The sequence below is a fragment of the Polistes canadensis genome, unplaced genomic scaffold, assembly GCF_001313835.1.
Source record: "Polistes canadensis isolate GaletaPanama2010 unplaced genomic scaffold, ASM131383v1 scaffold_211, whole genome shotgun sequence".
NCBI lineage: Eukaryota > Metazoa > Arthropoda > Insecta > Hymenoptera > Vespidae > Polistes > Polistes canadensis.
This window is the reverse complement of record NW_014569758.1, coordinates 31,919-45,539: the sequence shown is the minus strand read 5'-3', so window position 1 is coordinate 45,539 and position 13,621 is coordinate 31,919. Positions and strand designations below refer to the sequence as shown.

Here is a 13,621-nt window from a genome sequence, read left to right as displayed (position 1 = left end):
TATATAGTTTATCTTTTTTTGACACAAGGTATATCTTTATTTTGTACAATAAATAAGTTCGCGAAGGGGCAGAAATACATATCTCTCTTTTGTTCTTTTTTTTTTTCTTCCTTTCATTCTTTCATCTTCTCTTTACCATCTTCACCATCATCATAATCATCATCGCTATTTTTATTAAGTTAGACTAATGTTATCACAGAGAATATACAAAGTAGATTACATTGATGACTGTAAGTTGTATAGTCTTACCATTACTTTCATGTCATTTACTTAAATTATAATAATATGAAAACACCGTGTATGTGTGTATATATATATATATATATATATATGCTCAAAATTCTATACTTTTTGAAAGATCTCTTAATTTTGTTTTCTTTTAAGATAGAGAGGTGACAGTACTGATTATATTTTTTTGTTCATTTTTTTTCCATACAATTTGGGATGGTCTACTTTGTTGTATACAACGATTATCATTTTATACAGTTATATATATATGTATATGTATATATATATATATATTATTTCTCAATGCGTAACAATTAATAGGCATGAACCATTGAAAAAGACGTTTAATAAACTAATATAAATATAAATATAAATATAAATATAAATATAAATATGCATATACATATATACACATATGTATATTCATACATGTACATATATATGCAGAGAAACATTTAATAATCTATTATTATAAAATATAAGTCAAATACATCAGGTCACATGGTTATTAAATTTGAAACACTTATTATATATCGACATTTAAAATATACTACTTTTTTTTTTCTTTCTCACCCTTCCACTGATTCATTTATTCTCACATAACACATTGATTTGTAAGCATTTAATCTTATCTTACGTATTAAGTGAAGAAATATTTTGTAATTTTTGTTTTACATCTTTTTTTTTTGTAAATATTATACACTATCTTGTATAGATATAACTTCCGTAATATATATATGCTTGTGTATGCATGTGTATATATAATATGTGTGTATGCGACTGATCGACGCTTTTACCAAGAGCGTATGTTTTATATTATATATGTGTGTATAAAATACAAGCTGTTTCACAATACGTGAACATTATTTCCGAGGTGATTTCAGTATATTAAAATTAGAAAAAATAATATTCACATAATTACATGCCCTTATACAAATTTTATCCCATTTTCGTTTTCCAATAAAATTCATACAACTTTATTAACATGTTGTTTGTAAATTCAAACGATATCTGGTATTTTGGAACAAGGGAGAAGATCCAAGATAAGACATTTGAAAGCCGAAGAAGAGTTTATATACAAAAATCGTGCAATGGTACGTGTAATAAAAAAAGCCTATGAAGTTATGCTCACATATTGTGAAAAACTTTGTATATCTGTATGTTTGTATGAATGTATATTAAGAATTTTGGCACAATAAGAAATAGAATCACAGATAAAATCATTGTACATCATAAAAAGTCGTAGACGCGAAATACATCGTTTTTTATGCAATGATTTTCTTTTCATTTTCTCTCTCTCCCCCTTTCTCTCTATATATAAATATCTATTCTATCTTGTCTATATATACCTATCCTTTCTCTTTTTCTCTTTCTCTTTCTTACACTCCCGTCAATTCTTGTCGAATAATGCATACATCAAATTGGTTTTAATTTCTTTTTTCATATTTTCTTTTTCTATAACACTATTTAGATATACACAAAACATTTTTTAGACGTCAATTGTGGATGTTTGGAAAATAGAAAAAATGAATTTGGAAATGTTTCGCATAGAAAAATTTTCGTCATGATTTTGAGATTGGCTCGTTCAATTTTGTTAATTCTTCTTTTTTGTCGTTATCATTATTATTATCATATTATTATTATTATTATTATATTTATTCTTATTAATAATTATTATTTTAATTATCATATTATATATTATTATTATTACTTGTTCTTTCGTTCGTTCGTTCGTTCGTTCGTTCGTTCGTTCGTTCGTACACGATTATCAATGTAGAATTCGTTTAGAAATGATAAACTCTTCGAGCTTATTTTGTATTTTATTCTTTTTATTTGTTCATTATTATTCGACTTTTTCTTTTTCGTACATAAATACATACCCAGGTATACACAAGGGTATCTATCACGTAACAATTACTTTGTAATTAATATTATTATTATTTTAATCAGTGTGGCATCTTTTTTTTGTTCGGTTATGGTAGTAGAAAAAATAATCATCTCTGTGTTTTGTCAATTAATTAATTCTCTCTCTGCTCCCCCCCCTCTCTCTCTCTCTTTTTGTCCCTGCTCTTATTTTATTTTGTCTTCGTTAAATTTTAGATTATTACTGGTCCATTGTTTCATTATAATCCATTTTTTGGTTTCTTTTTTTGTAATTGTTGTTGTTTTTGTATGTTTATATTGAATTGTTGTTCTGTATGCGTGTCTGCATGTCAGCAATGGTTCGACGATTATGTTGTACAAACGGATGTTGTACTCTCTAAAATGATGTTCGATCCTAATTCGTTATTTTATTTTCGCTTATTTTATTTGTTCGTAGAGACAATTCCTAAACTTCCTTGTTTCCAATATAAATATTTTGCTTTTTTGGTTTGACTAATAACGACTTTACTTATTATTATTATTTTTTATCAAGGTAAACGTGTATTGTACGGATAACACAGTTAATGAATCATGCTTAATTAATTAAAAAGAGATACGGGAAGCAGAAATATTGTTTTAGGCTAATTGTCAACGATTCATTGGAATTGTTTTGCTTTTTCCTTCCTAAAGGAGAAGATAAAGGAAATTATATAGAAATGTATAGACAGAATGTTTGAAAAAGTTTGAACCATTTTGAAGAAGTTTCGTCTCGTCGGAGGGGAATAAAATAACGTTCTATTCAAGTACCAAACTCCAATCTCTGGTTAAATTATTTGCAAAAGGAAGTTGTGTGTTGCGTTTAAACCTATTAAAGGATAATTATGAGTGAATATGTTTATAAAAAGGTGGGTTGTGAAAAGTTTTCAGCCTCGACAGATAACTTTTATTCTTTTTTTTTTCTTTTAAAATAAAAGTTACTTTTTGATCAAAAAACATTGTTTCTATGTTCGGTTTAAAACTTTTCATGCCACCCAAATATATTGTCTCCCCGATAGGTTAATGAAATATGGGCCAAACTTTTAAGGGACACCCTGTATGTATTAATTTATATATAATATAAACGAAGCCATGTATGAGCCATTGTTTCAAAAAATGATAGCGATCATTTATTTTTGTCTTTTCTATTACAAGACCGATTCTATATACTTTAATTCTGTTTTTATGTGGATTTGGATTGTTTTATTTTGTTGGCAATATTCGATTAGATAATTTTTGTATTTTATCTTTCGCTAAATATTTTTTATCATTTTTCTCTTCTATCCGTATTTTAACTCTCTAAGAATAAACGTTTCTATCTAATTTTCTGTAAGAATCTTTTTTATCTTTTCTTTTTTGTTTCAAGTTTAGAAAAAAACAAAACAAAAGAATCTTCATAAGTTTGTGCACTTAAGGCTGCTACTCGTGTTCGTCTTTATTAATCTTAAGACTTTTTGTTTCTTTTCCTTTTTCTTCTTTTTAACGATTTATTTGAACGTTTGTGCGACAATCAGTCTTTCATTCAGATTTTTTATTATTTTTTCATTTTTTTTTTCATTAGGAAAATAATCGATTCGAAGTCGCAAAAATTGTCTTATGAAAATATGTACAAATCCAAATTGTTCGAATAGATTTGCAATCTTTTTATATGGAACGTATTTGCCGCGTAAAAACAGAATTAAATGTATACAAATGCAGATTTGTTGAAAAATATCATTTTCTTAGATATTTCTCCATTGGAACGTCAATTTTCGAGAGAAAACCAATTTCTACGCCAATTTGTTCTGATTTTATTTTTCGTTGCAAAATCGGATCTACCATTCTGAAAAATAACGGCTCGTATCGTATATGTTGCAGACGCGTCAGAATGAAATTCGATAACCGTCATCATTTAAGAGAAAGAAAATTTACGAACAAATTTAGTCGATGCGAGAAAGCCTGTCGAGTATCGAAACGAACAAGTTGAAGAGGAAGAGGAAGAATTCACGAATTCGGAATGTTTAGGAAAAATAAGAGAAGTTAAAGAAAAAAAAAGGAAAGAAATACGTAACACGACACGTACCCGCACCCGCACTCGCACACGACACGCACAACTTACTAATCTTAAGATCCAGATTTGTACGTACAAAGGTTGCTTTTTATTTCAATATCTTATTAGAAATTTAGCCCGCATTCCTTGCTTTCATCTATCTATCTATCTATCTGTCTGTCTATCTATCTATCTATCTATCTATCTATCTGTCTATCTATCTATCTATCTGTCTATCTATCTATCTATCTATCTATCTGTCTATCTATCTGTCTATCTATCTATCTATCTATCTATCCTTTCGTTTCAATCTACCTTGCCAAGGAGAGCAATTGGATTCACCGAAATGGATTAACGACTATTCGTTAACGTTATATTTCGGGGTTATTTTGTTGTGAATCTTATCCTATGGTTTGGTTCAACTCATAATCCTCCACTTGGGTAAGGCCTCAGCGATCAAGGTGGAAAAGTATGTGGTTACGTTATAAACGACAGTTTCGCCATCGGCTAAAATAGCTCCGAAGGAACCGTAGGTGCCGTAATCTATGATGCTGTGATTGCATACGGACAAGACAGCTAAATCCTTACCGGGTCCTCTACCATCGGCTTCCGAAACGAAACTTATTCTGTGACGTTTGCTACGTAGATTGTATTTGCACCAGGCTATATTGTCGCTGGTAACAACGAATACAACGTTATCGTATTTCCCGAGGAAGTAGTCCATCGCTGCGAAGTAATAACTTATCGGTGCCGGCCTGACTTTAAGCTTTTGCCAGAGATAATCGACGTAATCGGTCCTCCTAACGTGTACGCTTACGTAAGTCGGCTGGGAGAGATTGAATTTGTCTGCCACGTCACGTAATACCGTATTAGCGTAAGCTCTTAAACTTGCTTTGAATGTAAATTCTCGACGTACGTCGTCCAACCAGACAAAAATCAGGGACCAGTATGCTGCGTGCCTGTCAAATATTCTCTCCTATATATCGCATATATTAACCCAAGTACACTAAGTATCCTATCTATTTCATCCACATCCTAATTCATTTCTAAAATATATCCATACTATATACGCGAAATATGATCGAATAAATAATTCATGAAATACCTCGGTATGATGATGTTCTGTTCGGTGCTGTTCCATTGACCAAGCGAGTTGACCACTTGGCCGACATCAAGAGTACATCTTCCGATATAACTCAAAGGTGGTATACTGAGGTTTTCGAAATGTTCCTCGAGAGTCTTGAGTATGCAACGAGGCATGAACGGTTCTAAGCCGGTTCTCCTAGCAGTGGCCCATACCGAGGCATACTCCCAAATTTGATTGCCGAGTCGACCACCCTGAACAGCCGTGACGATTCCATATTTCGGACAAGGGTTCCTCCATTCTGGTGGTACTCTGACGTTCTTCAGATTGGTTCGACATAATGCTTGCTCGTACGATGAGATCTTCGTATGCCTGGGCGCCGGACTGGAGGTGTACATGGGAAAGAGGAAGACGTGGATACCGAAGACCACTATCAGAGCGAGGACTATGGCGCTCGCAAGCACATGCTGTTGAGCGTGGCTCATTCTCTCGATTTCTACCCGTTTCTTAACATTCGCAACAATATCTCTCCGACCTTTACTCTTTCGCTAGCAAACAACGCTAGCCTACGGTCTATCCTACGCTCTCTCTCTCTCTCTCTCTCTCTCTCTCACTTCCTACTGCTCGATTCGCTTTGTTTGTTAATAGTTTTTCAAGTTATAATTATTATTAATTCAAGAGAATGAACTTGAACTCTTCTCTCTAGCGTACTATCCGCTCTCACGCTCTAGTCCGGCATATCGGTATCTACAGGCGTGCCGTGTCCCTCGCTTTCCGATGTACATCTTTTGCAACGATAATATTGTTAATAGTAATTAACTGGTGAGCTGGCGGCATGTATGATATAAGCGGGCTGTGCTGGGGGATAAGTGGATTAGGCGAGCGTGCAATTTTTCGCGTGTAATTTAGTGGGTGGTTAGTTGGGTGCGTTCTTTTGAGTATTACAATTATTGCAACGCATATGCATGCAAATTCGTATTTTTGCGTAAGCCCTACAAGTAGTCGCGTCTACATTAATCGCGCAAACATTTGAAAGCGATACAAATGCGATACAAATGCGTCACAATTTCATTCATGGTCGTGAGTGCGTGTGACACAAATGTACCATACTACGTAGCTAGATAGAAAATTCGTAAAATAACGTTTGATATATAAATTGTTCTTTTTGGGAGGGTGCATCGTGCGAAAGCGAAAGATCTTGCGTGCGCGAATGAAATTTACAAATTTTAGGAAAACCCTTCATTTAGGAGCCCCTTTAAAATTGTTTACCTGTCCCGTCAATTGCCGTCTGTTTTTCGCACGTTATCGTACGTCCAGAGGATGGACGACGTTGGTCTCTCCTTTGGTCTCTCCTCGGTGTCATGTTTTCCCGGCTAAATCGATGCCCGGTCTCGCGCGCCGCTCGAGAACGCTTGTTGCTTGTCGTCCCTCGACGGCGGAGTCAAGAGCCGTTTGTTACCCGGGTTATACGATGACTGCTGGCTACCAACAATGCGACAATTATCGATATTTAACGAATACAACTTTGGACTTTTGTTCTTTTCCTCTTACTCTTTTATCTTCTTTTCAATGGCCACTTGCGTTGAACTTCGTCGCCCCTCCGCCGCCCCGCCGCCACCCCGCCGCCGCCGCCGTTCTTCTCCCTATCTTGTTCCTTTTTTTTATATCGTGTCGTTGCCGCTTGTCCAACCAAACCTCCACAGTTACCACTTAACACGCCCGTTATCGCGTCCTCGAGAATAATAAGGAAGAAGACGGCGTCCCTCTCGACGAGCTTCCATCCCCTTTCGAGATGTTGTTTCCACAGTCCAGAGAAATGACGTCATAGGGAGCTCTCGACGCCGTCGCCGCCACCACCCCCACGATCGCCGCCGATTAAACACCCTACTACACCCTTTTTCGATACCCACGCTATGAGTAGCGCCTTGTCGATCGATCTTCCGCTTCTATATTCTAAAATACATTTAGTTACGTTTTTCAAGTTATTTACTATTTTGTTTCTTCATAGATAATTAACATTTTTTTCTAAATCTCAATTATAAATGATGTCCATCTTACCTTACAATCTTCTTTGTCAAAATCTATCGGTAAATAGTAGACATTTTTTTTCAAATGCTCTCTTGGTAATTGTAGATATCTGCCTTGTCAATCTATAATAATAAAAAGAACATATATATATATATATTTAAATAACCACTAGCTTGTGTGCTAAAGTCAATTTAAGCGGCATCTTAATAACGGATTATAAATATATTTACAATTCACATATTCTTAAGAAAAAGAACAGCTACTTATGGTGATCTAACATCTGAATTTATCTGATCTAACATCATCTAGGGTTCTTCTAGATTTTGGCTATGAGACATGTTATTTTTAATAGATTATTGTTTAATATGCTGTCATTTTGGCAGTACTGACAGTTACTACAAGAAGTAAACACACACATTTTTCTGACAGTATTAACGGTGAAATAAGCAAACAACGTGGCTTTTATGAATTTCTCATGAATAATTCATCACAGTGATGTTAATTCCTTTACGATATAATTCAAATTAAAATATCATTTGAGTTATACTAAAAATGATATTGTCATTAAAAAGATGTATTAACATATAAAATTAATTTTCATGTTCTCATTCGATTACTGCATATGAGGCAAACTGAATATGCACAATCTTCTCATTCGATGGTTGAATGATAATTTTTGAAATTATAATTATCCTAATCCTAAATATTTCTTTATTAAACAATAATGCGCCATATAACCGAATATCGCAGATCGATTGACGAATATAAGCCTGTTACACCTATAAAGAGAAAAATGAAACTATATTGGGCATTAGCTGCATTTAGAATACTTTTGACTTTAGTTCCACAAACTGGATATATACATCCCGATGAATACTTTCAAGCTATAGAAGTTATATCAGGTAAATGACATTTTATTGTAGTAGATTATTTATCAAACACAAATTTTCATTACAAATATGATGATACATTTACCCTTACAGGAGATCGTTTCGATATAGACATATACAAACCATGGGAATATAATACAACATTTCCTATTCGAACGATTTTCATACCGCAGATACTAGTAGGCACTTCTTATTCGTTTTTAAAATTTCTTTCACCCTATGGATTTAATCTCTTTGGTACATCCTTAATATCACCGTATTATCTTATCGTATTTCCAAGACTTTTTATGTGTATTTTATCTTTTGTATCTGACTACTGTCTCTACAAAATATGTTGTATGTGCGGACAAAACTATAAAGTGAGATTGATTACATTTGCAAGTTCTTATGTTATGTTAACTTATGCTACACGAGTTTTTTCAAACTCCATCGAATTAATATTGACTTCCTTACTGTTGTTCTATACCTCACAATGCATGGTATATTCGGAAAAGGTATAATACTTCGTTTCAACAAATTTAGGAAACTTAATTGAATTAATCCATCACAATTGCTGACAAATATCTAATTAGATTGATACAATAATAACAAATTTTTGTCATTTTAGGTCATTATACAGAGCGATTATCTTTCTAACAAATACGACCAAGCTAAAAATGGTGTGGAACGTGTTAAATACTATAAACTTTTAGGATCATTACCTTCCCATTCTTTAAATCATTGCCTTAAGATAGCTACCATTACTGTTATCGGTATATTTAATAGACCAACGTTCGTTGCATTTGCATTTCCTCCTATTTTTTTCTGGCTGCAAAGAGGTCTTGGTTCGAGAAGTATCGGTTTACTTCATTTTCATATTAGAATATTTACTTTTATCATTTGCGGAATACCTACCGCTATTTTCTTTATCCTAGTCGATAGTTTTTACTTTGGTTATTTAACGATGGGAGAAATAGGAAATTTTGATATTAGTTTGAACAATTTTGTGGTAACGCCGCTAAATTTCTTAAAATATAATTCCAATCCTAAAAATTTAGAAAATCATGGTTTACATCCACGATTTTTACATTTCTTATTAAATATACCTCTGTTATACAATGTACTTGGAATTATTGGATTGATTACATTTGCAAGGATGTCATTCAGGTGAATATTTAAATACAAACAAAATTATAATCATTCAAATTTAATATATATATATATATATATATATATATATCGCTTTTCTATCAAAATATTATTTTAATAATAATTATATTTTTTCGAAAATAGCATGCATATGTTAATGAATTTTAATTGCTTGCAGCGGTTTGAAAGGAAAATGGCTGGAATTACCACGGATACAAAGTATAGTTAGTTTAATGACAATATCATTTATTGTTCCTGTAGCATTATTATCTTGCTTTCCTCATCAAGAACCTCGTTTTATAATACCTGTGATATTACCATTAGTTTTCTTATATGCTCCAAAATTAAGCCACGTGCCTGGAGTTGATACTGTCTCGCATATTAAACAAAATAATCCAACTAAATATAAGCCAGATAATAAAACACACAAGCTTACAAAGCTGCAAATTATTTGGTATTGCAGTAACATTGTGTTATGCTTATTTTATGGTTTTCTTCATCAAGGTGGAGTTTTATCTTTAACGTCGCATATAAATACCGAATTGAAAGCTAAACCTCACCTTACTAACGTTCATTTATATACATCATACATATATCCCATACCAACGGCATTATTACATTTAAGAAATACACATAAGACATATATTAGCACCGGAAATCATAAGTACCGCTTGACCAAAGATTTTTATCTTTACGAACAAGGTTCGAAGAATCTAACCGAAGTTTATAATAGTATAACGAAAAAATTGCAAGAATGTGAAGAAAAATTTAGATTTAAAAGAATACCTTATAGATTATATTACACGTTGCCTTATAGCGCTATAGAAGAATTCGCTGAATATTCTCAAAACAATTCTTTGTTATTTAACTATTATACCGTATGGTCATTTTATCCGCATATTTCGACCGAAAAATTACCATCCTTAAAAACGATTAACGAACATTTCAATTTACAGAATATCAGTATCTTTAGACCAAAATCGTTGATGCAACTTATAAACGATATATCCATCTTTTTCCAACAGTTTAAATTAGCTTTGATTAAGATTGAAAATTCAACACAACTTGCAAAGAAGACGAAAAATTCGGTGCTAACGTAAAAATATAATTAATCAATTATTTCATATTTTATCGCGATCACGAAAATTTATTGAACAAATATAAAAATATCTACAATTTTAAATAATTATTTGAAATAATTATGCCTTCTTGTATTTTGTTAATAAATGCATTGTACATTTTTACCATATCGTAAGTTTAAAATACAAAATTAATTTTCATTTTATTTATGTTTTTTATTTGTATTTTTAAATTATGAATGGTACATTAAATATCGACTAGATTTTTGTAAATATTGCGGTGTAAGTGTAAAGTGTTCGTCATTCAAAAATTATATATTTGTAAGCAAATGTATTTTTACGTTATATATAACAGTATGTACTCATTAATTACTGTATTAATCTGGCATATATTATAGAGGATTTTATGAAAATATTTGCTGTTTAAGAAAATATTTTTTTTTTTTTTTTTTTTTTTCCCCTAAAATTCACATTATTTCCTCAATAATAAACTAAGTTTTACATTAACTTTTATACATGATAAATGTCGTTACGTTTTGGCAATGTGTTAAATAAATATCATTCGATTTCTAATATTACGATAAAAGAATATTTTAATACGTATTCAATTTGATTATATTAATTAGTGATAACATTAGTTTTATATTACGTATTTCAATATACGGGGTGGCCGAGATCAGGTTGCTAAGTAAATGAAAAATATGAACATTTACTATTTTAATTATAACTTTTGAATAAAGCTTGCTTAAAATGACCTATCTTTATATTGCATTTTTTTTCCCTTTTGTTTTCGTGCATAGAATACACTGTATACACATTTTTTATCTATTTCTAATGTAATTTTTTTTTGTTATAAAAAAAAAAGAGCTACGCGTTTCCTTGGAAAGATTTAGTAAAGTGTTTAAGATTGATAGTAAAGATAACATGTAAAGATATTAAATTATCTGGTTTCATTTATACCTGCTATATGTAATTATGAGCAAAATATGGCACTAATTCATTGTACCCCGTAAATCCATGGTGCTTCTTGATTAAATTTACTCAGATGCGCAGCATTTCGAGCCGCGTATAATCTCTGAAATTAAAATAAATAATTCACACATTTTTCTTTCTCTTTCTGACAACAAATTTAAATATCTTACCGGATTATCAATATAAGCTGAGCATCCATAACACCAAACTGACAAGTCGCTAAAACTTAAAGTCAAAGGATGCAAAGTTTCATCGGAATGTAACAATGCATGCTGATTGATATTTCTTGCACAATGTACAGTGTAACATTGTAGACAAATCCAATTTTCAGTCTTACTATTACATTCGATGCATGGTAAATGTATATCAATACCGCAAGGAGGTACATTGTTAACGGTATTTAAATGTGGGCATTCTTTTAATGGTATAACAGCAAACATTTTCCTATCTGTTAATGCCTATGTATATAAAATGTTTATATTTTAAGATGATCACGAAAGCGTATCAAAGAAATTCCAAAATTATTACCTGCCAGTTATCAGAAAGAAAATCGGTCAAATTTGTTGCTGCAGCTTCATCAAGAGCTCCTCTATTTTCTCCAGAATCATTACTATTTCCTGGATTATTAGAACTTCCTGCAGTCTCTTTTCTATCTCCCTCTTTTCGTTGATCCTTATTTACACACGCCCTAGCAATTTCTATAGTTTTTTCTTCCTTCGCAATTTTAGAATCCCTTATTTTAATATTTTTTATCTCATTTTGAAGTTTCAATATTTCTTCGCCCGATATTTTATTCATACTATATTTATTAAACGCATGCTTGATATCCAATTTTTCACTTTCTATACCCTCCAAGGCAATTTTCGACTCCGAATGTTGATTGAATTGAAAATTTTTAATTTGATCGTTCATCTTAATATTAGTAGCAATTTTTTTGAGATTTTCTTTAGGCAACGATAAATTGAACATTAAACTCGACCAATATTTCTTCTGCACTTTGAGTACGTTATTTATAGAATGTATTGCACTTGAACACGGTATTAACGAAGCGTCTAGCAAGGGTAATGGATCACCGAGTAATGCTTTTGTACATATTGCCATTGAATGAGAAATGGAATTTATATTGTAACCGCCCTCTAAGCTAAGAATAACACGTCCATTCGCCAATGAAGATAACCAATGCGTTAAATGTCCATACATTTCTGGTGTTACTGTACATCCTTAAAATAACATTTTTTGTTTATATCGTTCGATGATCTTGTCAATACCATTGTATATATATATATATATATAAAATTTTAAAATATATATATATATATATATTTATAAACACATACCCCCTAACGGATCTCCGATACAAGCATCAAAGCCTGCAGAAACTAGAACTAATTCTGGATTAAATTGATAAGCAATCGGCATCACAACTTGTTGAAATGCAGCTATATATTCTGCATTTCCCATTCCTTTCTGGAAAAAAGAAAATAAATAAATGGAAATAAATAATCTTTGTTAGAAAGTTAAATATTGAAATTATATGTTGTAATGCTCACTTTATTCCATGGTATATTTACGCAATAACCTTCTCCTGATCCTAATCCAACAGATGTGTAATTGCCTTGCTTAGAATGTGGAAAAAAATTTCCATTGTCATAACGATGGATAGATGTATACAGCACGCTTGGATCATTTTCAAAAATAAATTGAGTACCATTTCCATGATGTACATCCCAATCTACTATTAATATCCTGAAGATGATGAAAACAATTTTTAATTTTAAATTTTCCCTCTCATTACAATTTCAAATTAAATAATATATAATAAATAATGTGGATAATATAATGTTATATTATATTACATATATGTGAGTACCTCTTTATATTATGAATATTTAAAGCATATTTTGCTGCTATTGCAATATTATTAAAAATACAAAAACCACAAGCTGAATTTGGTTCCGCGTGATGTCCTGGAGGTCTTATTACCGCGACTCCAGATTGCGCTTCTCCATTTAATACATTGTCCACAATTTGAAGTAATGAACCAGCAGATACGCAAGCAGAAAACCATGTTTCGTTATGCAAATAAACAGAATTATATTTGGATGCTTGTCTTTCCAATTCTTTAGATTTAAATGTTTCCGTCTTTTTTATCGCATTAATATAATCTTGCGAATGAGCTAATAGTAGTTCTTCTTCTGTAGCCACTCTTCCCTTTATCAAAGATAATGCATAATTAAGTTATTGGTAAGACGACTTTATTTGGAAATACTTTGTTTTATATATA

General features: G+C 31.6%; 3 protein-coding genes across 6 annotated transcripts in view; 1 reads left to right on the top strand and 2 right to left on the bottom strand.

Annotated features, from left to right (window-relative positions):
- Window positions 1-3,479: 3,479 nt before the first annotated feature.
- Window positions 3,480-7,373, bottom strand: LOC106790045 (galactoside 2-alpha-L-fucosyltransferase 3-like). 2 transcript variants are annotated; one of them, XM_014754693.1, is made up of 5 exons: window positions 7,299-7,373; window positions 6,792-7,193; window positions 6,510-6,722; window positions 5,262-6,025; window positions 3,480-5,115 (listed from the first exon to the last, which is right to left on the bottom strand). In XM_014754693.1, exons 4-5 carry the CDS (start codon window positions 5,723-5,725, stop codon window positions 4,575-4,577), a joined length of 1,005 nt encoding a protein of 334 aa, XP_014610179.1. In that variant the 5' UTR covers window positions 5,726-6,025; window positions 6,510-6,722; window positions 6,792-7,193; window positions 7,299-7,373; the 3' UTR covers window positions 3,480-4,574. The 2 variants fall into 2 exon arrangements, with proteins under 2 accessions (XP_014610179.1, XP_014610180.1); XM_014754694.1 differs by lacking the exon at window positions 7,299-7,373 and having other exon boundaries at window positions 6,510-6,718; window positions 6,792-6,857.
- A 69-nt stretch (window positions 7,374-7,442) lies between these two features.
- Window positions 7,443-10,472, top strand: LOC106790040 (GPI mannosyltransferase 4). Its single transcript, XM_014754683.1, has 4 exons — window positions 7,443-8,170; window positions 8,252-8,652; window positions 8,766-9,304; window positions 9,465-10,472. Exons 1-4 carry the CDS (start codon window positions 7,993-7,995, stop codon window positions 10,384-10,386), a joined length of 2,040 nt encoding a protein of 679 aa, XP_014610169.1. The 5' UTR covers window positions 7,443-7,992; the 3' UTR covers window positions 10,387-10,472.
- A 743-nt stretch (window positions 10,473-11,215) lies between these two features.
- The window catches only part of LOC106790039 (histone deacetylase 6), a 6,138-nt gene continuing 3,732 nt past the window's right edge, over window positions 11,216-13,621 (bottom strand). For all 3 annotated transcript variants that reach the window (XM_014754679.1, XM_014754680.1, XM_014754681.1), the window contains exons 13-18: window positions 13,208-13,548; window positions 12,888-13,083; window positions 12,675-12,804; window positions 11,866-12,557; window positions 11,508-11,795; window positions 11,216-11,440 (exon numbers count right to left, since the gene is read on the bottom strand). In XM_014754679.1, the coding sequence (XP_014610165.1) occupies window positions 11,363-11,440; window positions 11,508-11,795; window positions 11,866-12,557; window positions 12,675-12,804; window positions 12,888-13,083; window positions 13,208-13,548 (1,725 nt within the window). In that variant the 3' untranslated portion in view covers window positions 11,216-11,362. The remainder of the gene's footprint in view (window positions 11,441-11,507; window positions 11,796-11,865; window positions 12,558-12,674; window positions 12,805-12,887; window positions 13,084-13,207; window positions 13,549-13,621) is intronic.